This window comes from Arachis duranensis, chromosome 8 (genome assembly GCF_000817695.3).
Source record: "Arachis duranensis cultivar V14167 chromosome 8, aradu.V14167.gnm2.J7QH, whole genome shotgun sequence".
NCBI lineage: Eukaryota > Viridiplantae > Streptophyta > Magnoliopsida > Fabales > Fabaceae > Arachis > Arachis duranensis.
The window spans coordinates 2,387,147-2,405,915 of NC_029779.3; the positions used below are offsets into that span (position 1 = coordinate 2,387,147).

The 18,769-nt window shown below is 32.5% G+C and overlaps 2 protein-coding genes across 2 annotated transcripts; both read right to left on the bottom strand.

Moving 5' to 3' along the window:
• Positions 1-952: 952 nt before the first annotated feature.
• Positions 953-3,176, bottom strand: LOC107460129 (WEB family protein At1g75720-like). The gene is made up of 2 exons (XM_016078460.3): positions 2,866-3,176; positions 953-1,566 (listed from the first exon to the last, which is right to left on the bottom strand). Exons 1-2 carry the CDS (start codon positions 3,019-3,021, stop codon positions 1,078-1,080), a joined length of 645 nt encoding a protein of 214 aa, XP_015933946.1. The 5' UTR covers positions 3,022-3,176; the 3' UTR covers positions 953-1,077.
• Positions 3,177-10,332: 7,156 nt separating this feature from the next.
• LOC107460141 (snakin-2-like) lies at positions 10,333-10,865 on the bottom strand. The gene is made up of 3 exons (XM_016078469.3): positions 10,752-10,865; positions 10,592-10,637; positions 10,333-10,514 (listed from the first exon to the last, which is right to left on the bottom strand). The coding sequence occupies exons 1-3, from the start codon at positions 10,830-10,832 to the stop codon at positions 10,333-10,335; spliced, it is 309 nt and encodes a 102-aa protein (XP_015933955.1). The 5' UTR covers positions 10,833-10,865.
• Between the last annotated feature and the right edge of the window lie 7,904 nt (positions 10,866-18,769).

Consider the following 18,769-nt stretch of genomic DNA (forward strand, 5'->3'; position numbering starts at 1 on the left):
AGAACCGACAGATGATTAGCCGTGCTGTGACAGAGCATAGGAACGTTTTCACTGAGAGGATGGGATGTAGCCATTGACAACGGTGATGCCCTACATACAGCTTGCCATGGAAAGTAGTAAGAAGGATTGGATGAATGTAATAAGAAAGTAGAGATTTAAGAGGAGCACAACATCTCCATACGCCTATCTGAAATTTCCACTATTGATTTACATAAGTATCTCTATCCATTTTATTTTCTGTTTATTTTTATTAATCATATTTGATTTTCTAAATTCCATAATTTTATCCTCCTGACTGGGATTTACAAGATGACCATAGCTTGCTTCATACCAACAATCTCCGTGGGATCGACCCTTACTCACGTAAGGTATTACTTGGACGACCCAGTGCACTTGCTGGTTAGTTGTGCGAAGTTGTGAACCATGGCATTGACACCAAGTTTTTGGAGCCATTACCTGGGATTGTTGAAGTGAAAAGAATGAATCACAATTTCGTCCACCAGTTATAAATCACAAAAATTACTAGCACTCCTCCCTCCTCTGCTACAATTTCAACTGACTTATAAATTTATGGCATTGATGCTCACTAATGAATGCTCGCTAGGTACAGATTTGGAGTTGAACAATCCTAAACTTGGTTATCATGATGTAAACAGGAAAAAAGTTGTAGAAAGTATGATTCGCTTAATTTTTTTAATTATCTGATAAGATGTGATCTTTTATCTTACATTCTTTAAATAGGTTAAAAAATATATAAAAATAAATAAATAATAAAAAATCACACTTTAGTAAAATAATTGAAAGATCCACTGCTCTCAACTAATTAGGCAAAAATCATTTGGTTCAATGTTGGACATCTTAAGATACATGCATTCCAAGGATAGTTATTAGTTTTGCTCTTATTTTGAAGTGGACCAATAATAGATAATAGTATTAATCATATATTCTCATCTCAATTTTACATAATATATAGGATAATGTATTATTATTGCTGAAATTAAAAAGAAAAGCAAGCATTAAAACAAAATGTAATTAACTATTAGTTTGGTAATTATTTATGTAAAGGCGAAAAAGATGTTAATGTTGGGTTGGGTTTTTCCTTGAAAAGATAGCACCAATGAGTGGAATGAAGGACTTCTTCTTCGTGTTCCTCCTAAGAGAAGGATGCCTTTCCAACTTTTCAGGAGGAGGCTGCAGCATCACATGATGATGATGATGATGATGAGACTCTGAGGGTGGATTGGCGAAGGTGACGTACCTCTTCTTCTGGAACTCATCCTCGAATCTCGAACTCTTAACTTGAAAAGTGGTTAAGTTCTCAACAAACTTGACGTCTTCTTCAATCTCATCATCTGCTGGTGGATGAACATCAACATGCTTTTCTGTTTCACTCATTTGCTTCAGTTGTTGCAGCTCTCGCTTGGTGCGTTCTAGCTCTTCCTGAAGAGAAGAAAGACAATGCGCCATTAACATGCTTTCCTCTCTTGCTCTCTCCAAGTTTTCTCGCGTTTCCTTTAGCTCTGCCGCAACCTCCCCGATCTTCCAATAACTTTCCTTCTCTCCACTCTGAACATATGCAAGTGATATATGAATAAGCTTAACTGATTAATATAACGAAGCTATATTATATTGTATATGGTTTGTCCAAGCTAAGAGTAAATTAAAAGTTTAAAACACACAAAAGCATATATTAATGTTATTTCCACAGTCTGTTACTCATTGAATGATAACCATTTCTATTTGCCCTTTGTACCCTGCTGCAAGCAAAGCATAGTACTCATCTTACATAATATCATAGCAAAGGTTAGAGATTATTATTAAATATATATTTGGAATTAAGATTTTAATATATACACAGTTAGTTGGTTTTGTCACACGCCAATGCAAGAAAGGTATTGATTCTCAAAGTTACACGTAACACGAATTTAACTAAGAAGAATGGTAGGGGCAGCAAAATTATTATTTTGGTTAGTAATTAATTATTATTATTTAAAAATATAAGTTAAAATATAATATTAGATTGTTAGACTAAAAAAATTAGATAAATAATTAAAAATATTGGCCAAAAATAATAAATTTTACTAATCCTTAAGCTTTTTTCTTTAACTAGTGAACCAATATTTTTTGGCTAACTTTTTTTATGTCTAAATTTTAAATTTTAAATTCTAGAACCTAAATTTAATATTGGATCTTTCAAAAATAAGAATTAAAAATAATTTCATAAAAAATAATTAATATCAACTATTTAAAAATTAATTCCTATACTTCTTCATATAATATGTAATTAACAAAATATTTAGTTACTCTATTGACTTTTATAACTTTATCAAATTTTAAATTAAATACTTATAATTAAAAAATTTATAATTAAATTTTTATATTATACAAAAATTTTCAATTAAATATCTCAAATTATTTTTTTGTTAAAAAAATATTTTTAAAATTTTTATTTTTGTATTTAATGTAGAATAAATTATAGAATATTCTAAAAAAATATTTTAAAATTATTATTTTCTTTTAGAAATAATAACTAATAAAAACTTGATTATGATTTTTTATATAATATAAAAAACTCAATTACAAGCTTTTAAATCGTAAAGACCTAATAACCTTAACAAAATATATAATACTTGGTGGTACTGCTACAACACTCTTGAACCAGAGAGACCCCAGTGGCATCTACCCAAATAGGCCAAGATAAAAAGATTATTAGCTGAGAAAATTAAGTGGCATCAATTCAATTGGTGACTATGAATGAGTGTTGGAATACTCGAATTGATGAAATATGATATACTCACATACACATAGTTTGATAATCATTGAGGTGCATGAAATGGTGCATATGCATAAATATATAGAAGGAACCTGGTGTTTAAGGTAGGTTGTATTAGCATAGACGTGTCCAGCAAGAACTTTGTCACCGAACAATGAGACAGCTTCCTTGACAGACGTGAAAGGCGCCCTTGTATCTATCTCTGCATTTCTCACCGCCGTTACACCCTCTTCCCTATTCTTCATCATCTTCGCCTGAGACAGAGAAACAGAGAGAGATTGAGAGAACAATAATAAGAGGTGTTGTGTTGGTTACAATTAAGTACTACGAGTAGTGATGTGAAAAATGGAAGCTTCTTTTCTTCGCGTCCACTTCACATGTTTGAGGGCTTAGGCGGTGGGGTGCGCAATATATGTTGCTCCTAAATTAATATGGCCCAAAGTTTTAGTATTATTATACTCTTCACCCATACCCAACTTCATGAATCAAGTCTCTTTTTCCCACTAAGACTCCTCTTAATATAAAAAGTACTTGGAATTAAAGAAACTTGTGCTTAAGATGTTCGCACAAGTGCTCAATTTGGTGCCTTCTGTCCCACACTACTTGGCCTTTAATTTTACTAAATCTCGTACTAAGGTAGCGTTTGTTTTGAGATAAGGAGACAAATATTAAAAGATTGAGACTCAGTATCATATTTATTGATTCAGAGATTGATACTAAAATTATTGTCTCTATCCCTAAAAGTTCAGTATTCAGTACTTTCAAAAAGTAAAGACACAAAGTACTAAAATTTTTAGAAATAGAGACTGAAACTTTAATAACATTTTATACTTAAAATACCTTCATTTTAATTAATTAATTTCAATTTTACCTTTTGTACAAATTAAATTAGAATTTCATTCTTATTTCAATTTCTGTTTCCCATTTTGCATCAAACAGAATACTAAGATTTATTTCAATCTATGTCTCTTAATTTTTATTTCTCAGTCTCTATCTCTCTACCAAACGCTACCTAAATTAACAGTGAAAAGAACATTTTATCAATATATCACCTTTTTTAAAATTTATGATAATATTTTTAAATTTTTTATTTATATGCTACTATTTGTCATAATAGTATTTTTTATTTTGTCTATTAAAATATTAATTTTATCCTTACATTATTCATATATATTATTGATTAGTGATTACTACTTCAAGTAAAATAATACTACTTCTTAATAATCATAGTACCTGCCTTAACCTCCTGATTTTCGAATATTACATAACTACTCACTCCTTCAACCAAATATCTCTCATACTCATTTAGCTAAACTTGCTCTCATCTCCTTTATTCATCAATATATCTCACTCACCCAATAACTGTGCATCTAACCCCATTTACTCTGTTCTGTCTCATTTTATATAACATTGTCTTTACCCGTCAAATAAAAGCATGACACCTGTGTATAAGTATCAACATTACTAACATTATCCACTTATCATTTGTACTTTAAATCCCAAGTAAACCCATCCTTACTAATAAGTTAAACTCTTTTCTAACTTTATCATCTGTTCACCATGGCCAGACCAAACATGGGCACTGATCCCATTAGGATTAGCTGGACCAACTTAAATCTATTTGGTACTACGTGCGAAAGAGTTAAAACTATAAAAATAATGAGAAAAAGATATAGAATACAAATTCAGATACTTATATTAAAAATTTTGGCTTAAGATAGAGCCAAATAGACCAAAAATTACCAAATAGACTCAAAGTCTAAGCTCATAATATAAATTAATAACCAATTCAGTACACTTTCGTTACATTTGAGTGAAGGAGAAGTTAAAGAAAGGAAAAAGAGAGGTGAGAAAATAAACCCTTTTGACATTATTCATCATAAACTTTAAATTCTCATAACTTTCAATCTGTAATTCTGATTGGCGAGTCGTTTGTGGCCACGCGTTACTCTTCTGATATTCTTCAATTCTATGTTAATATTGTGGTGATTAAATCTGAAATCCTCGCTCCATTTTTGAATTCTTTTCTATTTCATATTTTTAGGATACATGGTGTTGAAATCTTATGATTTTGGTTTTTTTAGTGGTACTTTAGCATGGATTCCAAGTGAATTTCATCCCAAATTCGAGTAGGTTATAGTAAAGAAGTTTTTTCACTTTGAATTTTTCAAATTCTATAAGCCCTAGGTTGAAAAAATTGTGAATCTTGTCGTGAATAGCTTAATTGTTGAGTTGATTGTTGCGGGTTGATGCCTCGTTGATTGGTAGAAGCTTGAGTTAGCTTGTATTTGGTGCGGGATTGAATTCAAGGATCGCTTTGGTGTAGATTTTGGTAGAGCTTGGATCGGTGTGGAGGTTAGAATTACCGAAGAAGAGTTCTCCCGAGGTTGAGACTGCCGTCAACGAAGCTACAGATCTTAATTTCGAATAGACATTGTGTAACACTATGTGAAAACTTAGGTTAATTGCTCCTAGGATAGCGTTGAATGAAAATAATTGTTGTTGTGAATGATTGGTGCTTCATGTAAATTTTGTGTTAGTTGATGATTGAAATGATGATGTGTGTTAGCATGAATTTAAGTAATAATGCATATATATGGTTAAATTGAAAATTATTGTGGTATGTTCGCCTATAAAAGGCTAAGTGATGAGAATTGGGTCGAAGGTTGTGCTAGGGTGAGGTGTTCCCTATTTGGTAAGTTATGGCAAGTTAGTGGAATTGATTGAGTGAATTGTTTCCCTTGCAATGTTTATGATATTGGATTGCTTGTAAATGACGGTGAACTTTGGATTTTTTTTTGAATGATTAAATGTATTAATTTGAAAGATTGATTGAGGATGAAAATTGATGGATGAAGAGGAATTTAGTATATAAAGTATGGTTTAAATTTGGGTATTGAAAGGAAAGAATGGTTATTGGTTTGAAAAGTAAGGGAGTTACGAAATTGTAATTTTAAAGGTGTAGAATTTTGTGTAAAAAGTGAATTTTGACCAATTTCGATGGGTCATAACTTGGTGCTTGGAGTTTGAATTTGGGTGAAAATTGAATTTTGTAGCAAAAGTTATGCATGCTTGAAATTTGGTGTCAAAAACTAAATTCTGCAGATTTTGCAGAATGTTGGGGCCATGCGTACGCACGACCCATGCGTACACATGAGGTGGCTTCCCGAATCGAAACCATCCATGCGTATGCATGACATCTTGTTTTTTGAAAATGATGATTTTGGACTATTTAGCCCTCTTAATCTGTTTATAAACCCTTCTAACCTCTGTATTGAGTGAAATAACCGATAATTAAGCTTTGAATACATTAGAAAGTGATATAATGAAATGAACTGATTAATTCCAAAATAACCACATGATAAATAAGATAAAATTGTTGCGAGAATGGTGGTTTTATCCCACCTGCGATGAGGATGGAGGTTCCATCGACTTACATGTTAATGAAATTGGAAAACTAACATATAATTCGGAGTTTATGAAATTCAAATTGATGAAATAGATAAGTAATGTCATTTAATGAGCTAAATCATTTATGAATTACTAAAAGACACTAATAATAACTGAGTATGGCCTGATTGGTTGGATTGGCAATATTTGGGTAATATCCCGCTTATATATTGATTAGATATCTGCTAGTGACAAGGTTTGGGTGTTATCCCCCCTTGCGTACCGATTTCATTTTTCTTTGGCACCTGCACTGCACTGCACTAGTGCGCTCGAGATTTTGTCCTCTACCCTTTATCGTGTTTTTGTCTTTGCTTTCATATGTGTTAATGGCTACTTTCAAATTGTAATCATAGTACAGAGGAGGAAAAGAGGAGTATCGGGGTTAGTTAGAGTGGATAGAATTAAGAGTATTTGTTGTGTGAGTTTTGGGTTGGATCTTGGTGCGGTTGGTTTTAAATTTTAAATTTATAATTTATAATTAAATATTTATTATTTAAAATATAAAGATTAAAATAAATAAAAATAATTAAAAAAAGTTAGTTATTAGTTGAAAAAAGGATTATTATTTTAAGTTAAAATAGCGTTGCATAAGTTGCATTAAAGTCAGCAACTTTGTTCCTCGCCAAATAGCATTAGTACTACTGTCTTGTCAAACAAAAACTCCTGGTTGATCCCATGTCATGCGTTTCTCAACTGCCTTTTCAGTTTACAAACGTAAATACGAGAATACGCTTGCAATCTGATTGGGAAGTCGTACAAATCTTTAGTATTTTACTCAAATGGAAATGATTACATAGGTAACAAAAAGGTCTCCCTATTCTTAATTGATAACCATATATTATTGGTTAAAACTCACAGAAATATTCATGAATCGGATTGTATCTACGGATTTGCGATAAATATTCGTATTCAATTCAAAAATTGTGGATAATTAATTTGTACATTAATCGGATTGGATAGGATCCGATCTGCACATTGCAAATATCTGTTCTATTTTTGTATAGTTGTAGGCAAGTCTAAGTATCTATTTTGAATTCCAACATTTGGCACTTGCAACAAATCTACCAACTCTTCTCTATCTTAATTTGGAGTGTTTTTGTTAAAGAATATAGTCGACTTATTCAAGTCTACTGTCCACTAATCTCTCCATATATTCTGTAAAATCTGCATAATATGTTGGCATACACTAGAATTTGCTTTGCTGAAAATAATAGAATCATCGGCAAAAAAACAAGTGGATAATTTTAAGACTGTTACTATTAATCTTCAAACTAATTAGGTCATTACTCTGTTCTCCTCTATAGAGCAGGTAGGATAATCTCTCTGTATAAACAATGAAAAGATAGGAAGAAAGAGGATTTTCTTGACAGATTTCTCTTATAGGTTTAAAAAATTTTTTAGGTTGTCCATGCACAGTAACAACATAGGATACAGTAGTAACATATTCCCTCAGCAAATTAATCCGCCAATTATAAAAATCGAATGGTTCAATCACCTTCCAAAACAAATTCTATTCCATTCGATCATAAGCATTACTCATGTCTAATTTCAAAGCCATGTTTCAAACCTCATATCTCTTATTCTTTAGGAAATGCATGCATTCATGTGCAATTAGAACATTGTCATTGGTTAAGATACCTTTTATGAAAGCACTTTGATTATCACACATAATTCTATTCATAATAGGCTACATTTTATGCACTAAGACCTCTGAAATAATCTTAAAAAATATTGAATTAAGACTAATTGGTCGTACCTAAGCCTTAGTTAAAGTATTAGAAATCTTTGGAATTAGGCATATATGAATATAGTTGAAAGATTTTAGCTTTCTACCTCCAGTAAAAAACTTTCTACTGCTTTAATAGTGTCAACTTCAACAATATTCTAGAAAAATTGAAATAATCTTGCCATATACCCATCCTCTCTTGGGAATAAATATGGGTTAATTGAAAAATAGCTCTTTTAATCTCAGCCTTTGTTACTGGTCGTGTGAATACCAGTTGTTCTGACCTGCTACCTTTTTCCTCATAGATGAAATAACTTCCATAGGATCTACAGTGCTAGTCAATTGAAATAGAGTCTCAAAATAAGACTAGGTTATCCTACTTATTCTTTTTGAGTCCGTATGAGTCTCCCCCATTTTATTTTCTAGTTTTTAAATTTTATTGGAATTGTTTTTAATTTGCACCTTTGAATGGAAGAATTTTGTATTTTGATCTCCAGTTTAGTCATTGGACTCTTGCATTTTCCTTCCAATAGCGTTCTTCACACAGATAAGCCTCTGTCGATTCCTCTTCTAGTCCTAGAATTTAAATCTTGTCTACCTGTTCTGTTTTGTTTTTCTCTTTCCCAATTTGCTTTTTTAAATCCTCAATTTGCACCTAGAATTAGATTTATGAAGTTGCTACCATCTATTAGACGATGTTGGCAGCGCTTTAATTTTGTGTGTAGCTGAAACATCGGTGAACCTATTATTTCTTCCCTCCACACATTTTTCACAATATGATTCACCTCATTAACCTCACACTATCATTCTTAAAACTTAAATCTCATTTTAAACTTCTTTTGCTCTACCTCTGAGGATAAAATCAAAAGTCTATGGTTCGAGCCTTGGTCATCAAGATGCCTCACACCTGAGTTGGGATAGTATTCTAGCCAATTTGGAGTTGCTAGAAATTTGTCAAGCCGTTTCCGAATTAAAGCACCCCAAACTACCTATTACACTAATATGGTGTTTGAAAATCCCTTAAAATTCAATTTTTATGGGAACTGAATTCAATTCCAATATTTGAAATAAAAATAATTAAATTAGTTTAGATGGAATTCAATTCAATTCCTTTGTTTTCTCTCAAAATCAATTCCAACCAAAAAAGGTCTGATTTGAAATTTCATTCTATTGAGATTTCACTTAAAACTTAAAATATATAAAATGTCCTTATAATCTAGTTACTTATTCTTAACTTCCTTTACTCACTTTCTCTCAACGTCTCCCACCTTTCAACACACTCTCTCCTCTCTCACCGCCTTTATTCCCTTCCTTTCCCTTTTTTTTCTTCAATTCACTTATTTAATATATATCTATTTTTTTGAAAGGTCTTAGATAAAAAAAATTATCCACACATATAGATTTTATGTGTTTAATTTAGATTAATGATACCAAACGTTTGTCAATATATCTAAATATTTTAAGTAAAGTTGTATCAATTATGACACTAATAAAAAATAGTATAATTTTGTTTTATTTTAATAACATGAATTAATTACTATAATTTACTATTAATAACTAATTTTTTTACTTGCTATATCATTAGATCACATAGCAAGTTGGTTCTTGATAGTTTATATTTATTTTTTATTGTTAGTTTTAATTTATTTGATAAATATTTTAAATATTATAATAATTCAATTTAATTCTATAATTTTATTAATTTATTCTAAACACTAGAATTCAATTTAATTCTAACTGGAATTCAATTCTTATGATAAAATTCAATTCAATATTATACTATTAAAAATTTTCACAGGCTGATAAAAATAAAAATGAAGTGGTAATCAAGGACATTGGTGTTGGCATAAATATGGGAATTGTTACTGCTAGTCCCAGAAGGCACACAATTGCAACGATCACAGCATGTTCCACAAGCTCTTTTGCATAAATTGAATATTCCCAATAATAACTTGCACCTGATCCTATCACAATCTACCTTCTACCATCGCTCATTAACAAAATTAATTCATTCCAACACTTCTTCCTTATTTTTACTTTACATCTAAATCAAAACTCACTCTTTTTTTAAGCTGAATGTGTTGGCCCTCTGATCTAGTCTTTTCCTCGGACCCAAAGTAAAACAACAATACAATCTAGGAAACGGTTGATTTCAAGAAATATTAAATATATAGCATATATTATATATTATTGTCGTGGATATTCATATCAACTAGTACAATATGCTAAGTTTTTATTTAAATATTTATGAGTTTATCATTCTCCTTGTATCTGGCATATTGTATATCAAACAAAATAAATATAATCTCAATTATGAAATAACCTATAACCTATATATCTAATGTGACACAGATATAGAATTGTAATTAAGTTGTTGATGTGATTAAGGGCACTTGCGTTTGCCACCATGGGTGATTTGGTTGTAATAACAAGGACACGCTCGTTGGTTGCCGGAATAGCCCGGTGGAACGCAGTTGCATCGTTGGCAGCATGTTCCGCATGCTCTCTTGCATAGGTCCGGCCGTGATGATTTGCTGCATCTTACGTCACATGCTTCATTGCAATCTGAAATTAATTCACTCATTCAATCAAAATATCATGGATAGGTCGAAATTTCAATTATACTGTGTTTAAATTTGTACCTATCTTCTCAACGTTAAGAGAACCATGTAGTCCCTCTGAAGATACCTATATGTATTACACAAATTTTTAACACAAAAAAGAAAAGGTTATACATATATAAATAGAACGAAATGCTAATAATTGATGAGAAATAACATAGCATCCATATATGGTTATTACCAATTGATTGTCTTCAATAAGGTGCTGGAGAAGGAGAAAAGAGAGAATAAGGGAAACAGGTAAAAGCTTAGAGAGAGCCATGGCGGATGCTTGTAGATAGATAACTAAAGAAACGAAAAGAGCATGAACAAGTACAACTTTCTTTGGTAAGTGTACATATGTGCTGAATAATGAAGAAAACAAGGACCCTTTTATTTATACTCGATCAAAAGAGTAGAGCAGGTTATAAACGAAACATATATGGCACATTTTGTGTGGGGAAGAACCGTTTTTTTTTTTTTAAGTAAAGTATCATTTTTGTCTCTAATATTTGGAGTAAGTCTTAAAGTTGTCTTTAACATTTGAATCGTCTTATTTAAGTTTTTAATATTTCAAAATCGTATCAATGTTGTTCTGCCGTTAGTGGTCTGTTAACAAAATAATTAACGATAGAACAAAATCGAGATGATTTGAAACTTTAGAAACTTAAATAGGACAAAAACGTTTGAAAACAAAAACGATACATTACTCTTAGAAGAATTACCAAATCAAGTAAAATGATAATAAATTTTAACCGAAAAATTGCATTATAAATTCAAAATTTTTACTCGTATATACAATAAATTATTCAAGATTTTTACTCGTATATACAATAAAGAGCATGAACATATACAATAATATAAATTATATCTTTTTGTCTCTAATATACTGAATTTCTTTAATGTTTAATTATTTAATTAAATTTATTCTTAATTTTAAATAAATTTTATTTTTTCCAAATTATTTTACAACAGAAAATTGTTTTTTTTTATTTTTTAATTTTTCTTTTAAATCTAAATAAATTTATTTAGAATAAAAATAATGTGATTAAGAGTAAAATTAAAAAAATAAATTTATTTAAAATAAAAGGAATGTGACTAAGAGTATTTTACTTAGATGCAATTAAAAAAATTGAATAATTATCTATCGTAAAAAATATTGATATTATTGAAGGATAAAATTAAAATTTATTTTAAAATTAAAAATAAAATTTAACTAAATTAAACATTAAATGAATAAAGAATTTCGGTATATTAGAGATAAAAAGTATAATTTATACTTTGTTATATATGTACCATGCTCTTTTTTTTTTTCGCAAGCTTATATACTAGTCATTATACAAAGTTTCATGATGAGTAAAAATTTTTGGAGTAAACTTAAAAAAAATCAATTTAAAAGTAACGTGATTAAGAGTAATTTACTCAGATGTGATTAAAAAATAATTGAATAATTATGTACTGTAAAAAAATTGATATTATTAAAGGATAAAATTAAAATTTAGTTTTAAATTAAAAATAAAATTTATTTAAATTAAATATTAAAAAAATTTGATATTTTAGAGACAAAAATATATCATTTATACTTTATTATATAGATGTAACATACTCATTTTTTTCTTTTTCTGAAAGTTTATCTGTATGATGGGTAACAATATTGAATTAGTAAGTAATTCATTCCATTAAAAGTTACTTTTATTTTACTTGATTTAGTAATTCTTCTAAGAATAATGTATTGTTTTTGTAACGACTCAACTTTCAGTACGTTATGATCGTACTAAAAGTAAGCTGTTATTAACCTAATTCCTTTATTATCTATTTAATATTGAGCCTTTACGCAATAATCTGCCGACAATTTTTTTAAAAATTTAAAACTTCTCCGTCAAGAACAAATATCGCAAATTCACATACTTAATATTAATATACATTGTAATATTACATACAAAACCAACTATAAAAGCTACCCTTCTGAATAAAATTTCAACTAACAATGCGAGGGAAAAATTCAACAATTACAATATAATCAATCACCAATTATCAAAGTTCCACAAAAATTCAACTTAATCTCAAGTAATTTGGTGTTTCTATGATTTCAGGTGAAGTTTGGAACAAAAAGAAAGAAATGTTGCAGCACCCTCCCTGGGCGTTAAACGCCCATCTGATGTTTAGCGCCAGCAGGAGACTCAGACGTGCACAACTCTACTCCCCATGGGGTGTTATACGCCCATCTATGGCATGAAACGCCAAGAGCAGGCCGAAGACACCTTCTCCTTGGATTTCCAATTGGACTTAGCACTTCTTAGTTTTATTTTATTTTCTTTTTGTAATTTTTATTTACAAACAATATCTTTTTAGGTCTAGCATTTATTATTAGGTTAGTATTTAAAATAAAAGATCACTTAGGTTTAGGATCTTCTTCCTTCCGCAGTTTTTAAAACCTTATTTTCTCTGTAAGTATGAGTAACTAAGCCTCCTGGTTAAGGTTATGAGCTCTATTTATTTCTATGGATTAGAACTATTATTCTTCTATTTTAATTTATGTTTGATTCAATTCTAAGGATTGTTTTCGTTCTTAATCTTATGAACTGGGTGGAATGAGAGTATGACCTTTTCTACATGAGTTCTTATAATTCTCGAGAGAGAGTTATCTTGCTTGAACTACATCTTGGAAACAAATTCATCTTAAATCGCTAATTGCATGAACTAATTTGGATATGTGACATATAATCCTATTTGTCTTGGGTAATTAGGGTTTTCATGGAGCTGAACTAGTTTTTTGAACTTAGCCCTATAATCCAAATTAAGTGACCACGAGAGTGGCAGTTAATGAAGGTTAGAGAAAGCTAAATCACTAAGAGATTAGGGTTTAGACATTTATGGTTTGCCATAAATGAATCACTCATTGTTAAAATAGTTGGTAAGAAATTTTAATCCGGAAAGATAAACATTTCCGAGACCTTAACTGTTTTCTCACACTACTTTCACACCAAACTATTTATTGCTTTCTTTATTTTATTGTTTATTGTTTATGCGAATTACTACTCACCAAACCCCTTTTTGATTCATCTAACTAAGTCTAACAAGACAACTATTACTTGCTCAGTCCGACAATCCTTATGGAATCGACCTTCATTCACCTGAGGTATTACTTGGATGACCCGTGGCCGGTGCACTTGCCGGTTAAGCTGTGAAAAATTCGATTTCCCGCACCACTATGTGATGGATAAGTATGTTATGTTATCCCATTACTTTTGATAATTTGAATTTCGAAAAGATTATTGGACTTGAATATAGTAAAATCTGCTCAAAATCTATGAGTGATCATTCTACAATAACATATGCTGAAAATTAAAAACTAAACATAATAACCGAAAGCAACACTACAATAATAAACTAAACATAATAAACTACACTATTATTCACGTTCATGTTGGCCACCATGTGGTGTAGCTCATCGTCAAAGAGGTTGTACATCAAGACATCCACCTATCTTACAAAGAGGAGGACAAGGCTCCCTCTATCTTCTACTAAGAGGTGGCTCAACTGTAGGTGGATCGATGACCCCAACAAAAGCGAATGTCGTCAACTCGCCCCAAAGTTTCCTTTGTGATGCTGTTGATGATGAACTGGTAAATGGATCATCCATGTGTCATAGGGCATAGGGAGACAGTGGTGGAGACATGTGCATTTATCCAAATGGATGTGTCTGGACTCCCTTGGTCATATCACCTTAAAAACCCATTGCATCTGTGTCAAGCAAAGTATGAATCCACTTTGGCCAACTACCAGAAACTACATCCAAGTCATGTGTATTTAAAGTGGGACAAAAGGGCTAACAATCTACATTAAAATCTGTCTATCTGAACAGCGGATCAAATGGAATCTCCCACTGCTGATTGGTCCCTACCCCTGCCGCATACCCTTGATGACTAGGCCTAACCTCTGATGAATGTTAAGTGACGGGTGGCCTGAGTGTCAGGTAGTCTCTAGGGACAGGTCCTGATATACGACCAACGACCTGCTCCACAGGCTCTGCTACACTCGAGGAAGGTACATATACCTGGTGTCTACCTTTAGGTGAGCTAACAGATGTTCTATCATGATTAGCTATAGCAGTCCCACGCCTAGGATGAGATCTACCTTGTCTCTCTCCTTAAGGTTGCACTGGTAGAAGCTCTCCATTCTCAGGCTGATGCAACTGTAGAGCCTTCAAGTGATGAATTAGGAGATCCTCGGGTATATATTGTCCTACCGCTAAGCGTTGGTTACCCTGACCAACTAACTCAATGTACACACACTAGAAGTATCATCTTAAATATGGTTGTGATGAGTGCAGATTAAAGGCATGATGTATCTAAAGTTGATGGTCACCCGAGTTGCCCATATCTCATACCAACCCCGAAGAACTTAGCGTACCACTAGCTTCTGCCGAATCAACCATCGTACCTGTGCATCTTGTCGATATTCAGTGGCCTCGTTGGGATGTGTTGCAGGCCACAGAACTATCTAACCAGGCAGTCTACTTGGTGCCACTCAACAATAGCAAAGTACAACAACGGACACACTACAGTAGTATAGGCTTCTGTAACACCCTATTATACTAAGTTTTACCCTATAGTCGTAAAGTAAATGTGATAAAGCATCACGATAGTCCTAAGGCTTATACAATAATATATAGTCAAAGAAATATTATAAATTAGAAGCCTTCTAAGAAGAACAGGAGATCAAAGGGTAAAAACAGAAGAAACAAAGCGCAAAGCGTTCACACAAAAATAACTAAGGCGCGACAGCACAAAAAATAAACAAAGTATATAAAACCTTGCAAAAGTTCAAAGATATACAAGGTAATAGATATAAGATAAACAAGTCATATATATATACACATACAATAGTCAAAGGAGGAAACTAGTCATTGCCCGCGGAGTTTAGGCCGACTAATTAAACAAAAGATACAACAGCGTTTTTAAGTTGAAATAGCTGCATCCTATCTCTTAAAGTTTTCAAAATAAAATTTTCTAAGGCATATACACAAAAAGGAGAGAGATAACAACAACAAAAGAAACAAAAGTAAAACTAGAGCCATCCTCTGCTCTGTCACCATCCATAAAACTCACCAAGGTAGGTTGCGACATATATGAAAAACAAAAACAATATATGGTATGAGAATCGGGGGTTCTTAGTATGATAACAGTGACCAATAGATAAGATATAAGGTTTCAAAAAGCCAAAGGCAATCCTAGAACTTTCCAAAATATAACATTACAATACATTTTTAATTCTATAAAGGGGGATCTAACTTAAGGGATTTCTACTTTAACAAATCACCAATGTCCCACAGCCTTTGCCAACCTATCCTCTATGTGATCCCATTGCCACCGCCTATCGAACCTCTTCAATGCCAGAAGAAAACACAAGTAAATGCAAACAAGTAAAACACAAGTAGGTTGCATATACAGCAAGTAGCTCAATTAGCAACTAAGCATATTATACATAAGATGCACATGATGAATGCCTGTCCTATTGGCCGTGATATCACTTATCGGTTCAACTGCCAACCCGACACATCCCCTCGGGATGTCGCCTTCTATCATGTATATATATAAATAAGCGCCCTGCGATATAGTACTCTAGCACACTCTAACGAGATATAGTGCACGAGCACCCTCTTGTGACACGAAAGGATGTAGGTGGGAGATTGCAACATCTGAATGTAGGCGAGATTAATCACCATCCCTACGACGGCGCCGCAACCTCGACAAGCGAGATTGACCAACCGTCCTTACTAGGCGCATAGTGACTTACCAATAATCTCATGAGTCTCAACCTCGACAGGCTGGATTAACCACCATCCTTGACGGGTACATAACGATTTATCAATAATCTCATGAGTCTCAACCTCGACAAGCGGGATTAACCACTGTCCTTGCGAGGTACATAACGATTTATCAATAATAATACCTCATTAGCTTTCCTTTCCTCAAATCATCATCAACATACCACTCCACCAACCCACTCTAGTTATTCTATCCATAGTACATTACAAACCTAAGTCACCGTCTCTAAACTCATAAAAGAAAATACCCTTTTTAATTCACCCAATACACTCTCGCTCGTCCCAAAGCCTAAACACTAGTTAGGGAATCTTAAATAAGTGTTTCAGAGGTTTAAAAGACTAGAGGAATAGTTGAAAACTCAAAAATATAATTTTTTGCAAAACAGAGTTGTCATACGTACGCATGCCTTCCACGTACGCATGGATGTTGAAATTGCATGTGCCGTATACGCGAGCATTTAAACAGAATGGCCAGCCCGCATCGCGTGCACCTGCCGCGTATGCGAGATTTTCAAAAATGCCAATGTCGCGTACGTAAGTCAGTGCCGCATACGCAAGAGTATTGGGTAGCGCCCTATACTCACATCGTGTGACACTGCCGCGTACGCATGCATACCAGATTCAGAAAAGCTGTTTTGTTGCAGAAAACTTAATTTTTTGACCAAATTTCAAACGCGCATAACTTTTTTGTTAAAAATTATTTTTTATCCGTTTTTCAAATGTCATAAACTAAACAAACCCAATTTCATTAAAAACTGGTTTCACAAAATTTGAGGATCTGGAAACCAAGTTATGCCCCATCGAAGTTGGTTAAAAATAGATTTTTAGTAAAATCCTCTAGTTTCCAAAACTCTCAAACCAAATCAATATTTACCATACCAATCTCAATACTATACACTTTTACACATATCAATTACTCCTCAATTATTTTTCAATCATCCAACCTAATTTACCATACTTCTCAAATAAATCACCCTTATCATCTATTATCAACTACCTTCACATTCTTACCTCCTCAATCATTATCCAAATTCAAAAATTATAATCAATCATCACCAAAAATCAGAATTTACCATTCATTCTATAGCCTCATAACAAATTTCAATCATATACATCAATTTCATTCACATGCTCATATCAAACCTCCATTCCACTAGTCACACACATTCTATTAACCAAAGCATGCAATTCAGACCCATCTTAAAGGCTACTAGCATAAATTTTGCACAATATTACATATTACCTAAAGAAAACCGAAACCATACCTTAGCCGATTTTTTCCAAGCTTTCAAACAAGCCACCAAACCAAATCAACAAGTTCTAGCTACCAAAGCTTAATTCCAGGTACTCCAATTTGCCAATTCAAACTCCAATCAATATAAATTCAAACTAATTTCAAGCAATATACTCAACATCAACACTAAGGTTCATAAAATCAACAAACTACAAGGGTTTAGAGTTTTCTCACTTTACCTACTGGTACCTGGGGTAAAACCCAACAATCACCCAAGCTAGATTACACCTGAACAACCAAAATCATGAAAATCTCAATTTCTCCAAAACCAAAATTTGAATTTGTGTTAGGACAGAAAACTGGAGCAAGGGATTCGAGTTACTCATCACTTTTGTTTAGATAAAATTAAAGAGCTCGGCGAGATGAACGCGTGGCCACAAATAGTGCGGCGATCAGAGCCTTGGATCAAAAGTTATGATCCTAGGAAGAAGAAGATGAATAATGACAAAAAGGGTTTCACTCTTGATAAACCCCATTTGTAGGGTTTATCTTGTATTGATTTTAGGGGATTTTATCACCTTTTACCCACATTTATTCAATGAAATAGCATGGTTTTGTATATTCTCCTTTAATTGTGCTTAAGAGTGAAAACATGCTTTTTAGGACTTAAAATAGCTAAATCTAATTCTCCTTGATTCCATTAGATGCCTTGATATGTTTGCTAAGTGATTTCAGATTTAGGAGACAAGGATTGGACCAAGGGAATGAAGGAAAAGCATGTAAAGTTGGAGAACTCATGAAGAAATGAAGGAATCGCAAAAGCTGTCAAGTCGACCTCTTCGTACTTAATCGACCATAACTTGAGCTACAGAGGTCCAAATGATGCGATTTCAGTTGGGTTGGAAAGCTAACATCCGGGCTTCAAAATGATATAAGATTTGCCATAGTTGCTATACGTATAAGGATGCGTACGCGCACTGTACGCGTACGCGCCGTTGGTGAACGTGATTCACTTCATGCAAACTCGTAGTTAGCGAATTTACAAGCCTTATGGGCCCAATCCAACTCATTTCTGATTCTATTTAAGCCAAGGATTGAAGAGGGATGAGGAAGTTAGTTACCAATTAGTTTTAGTTTAGCTTTTAGTTAGTTTCTC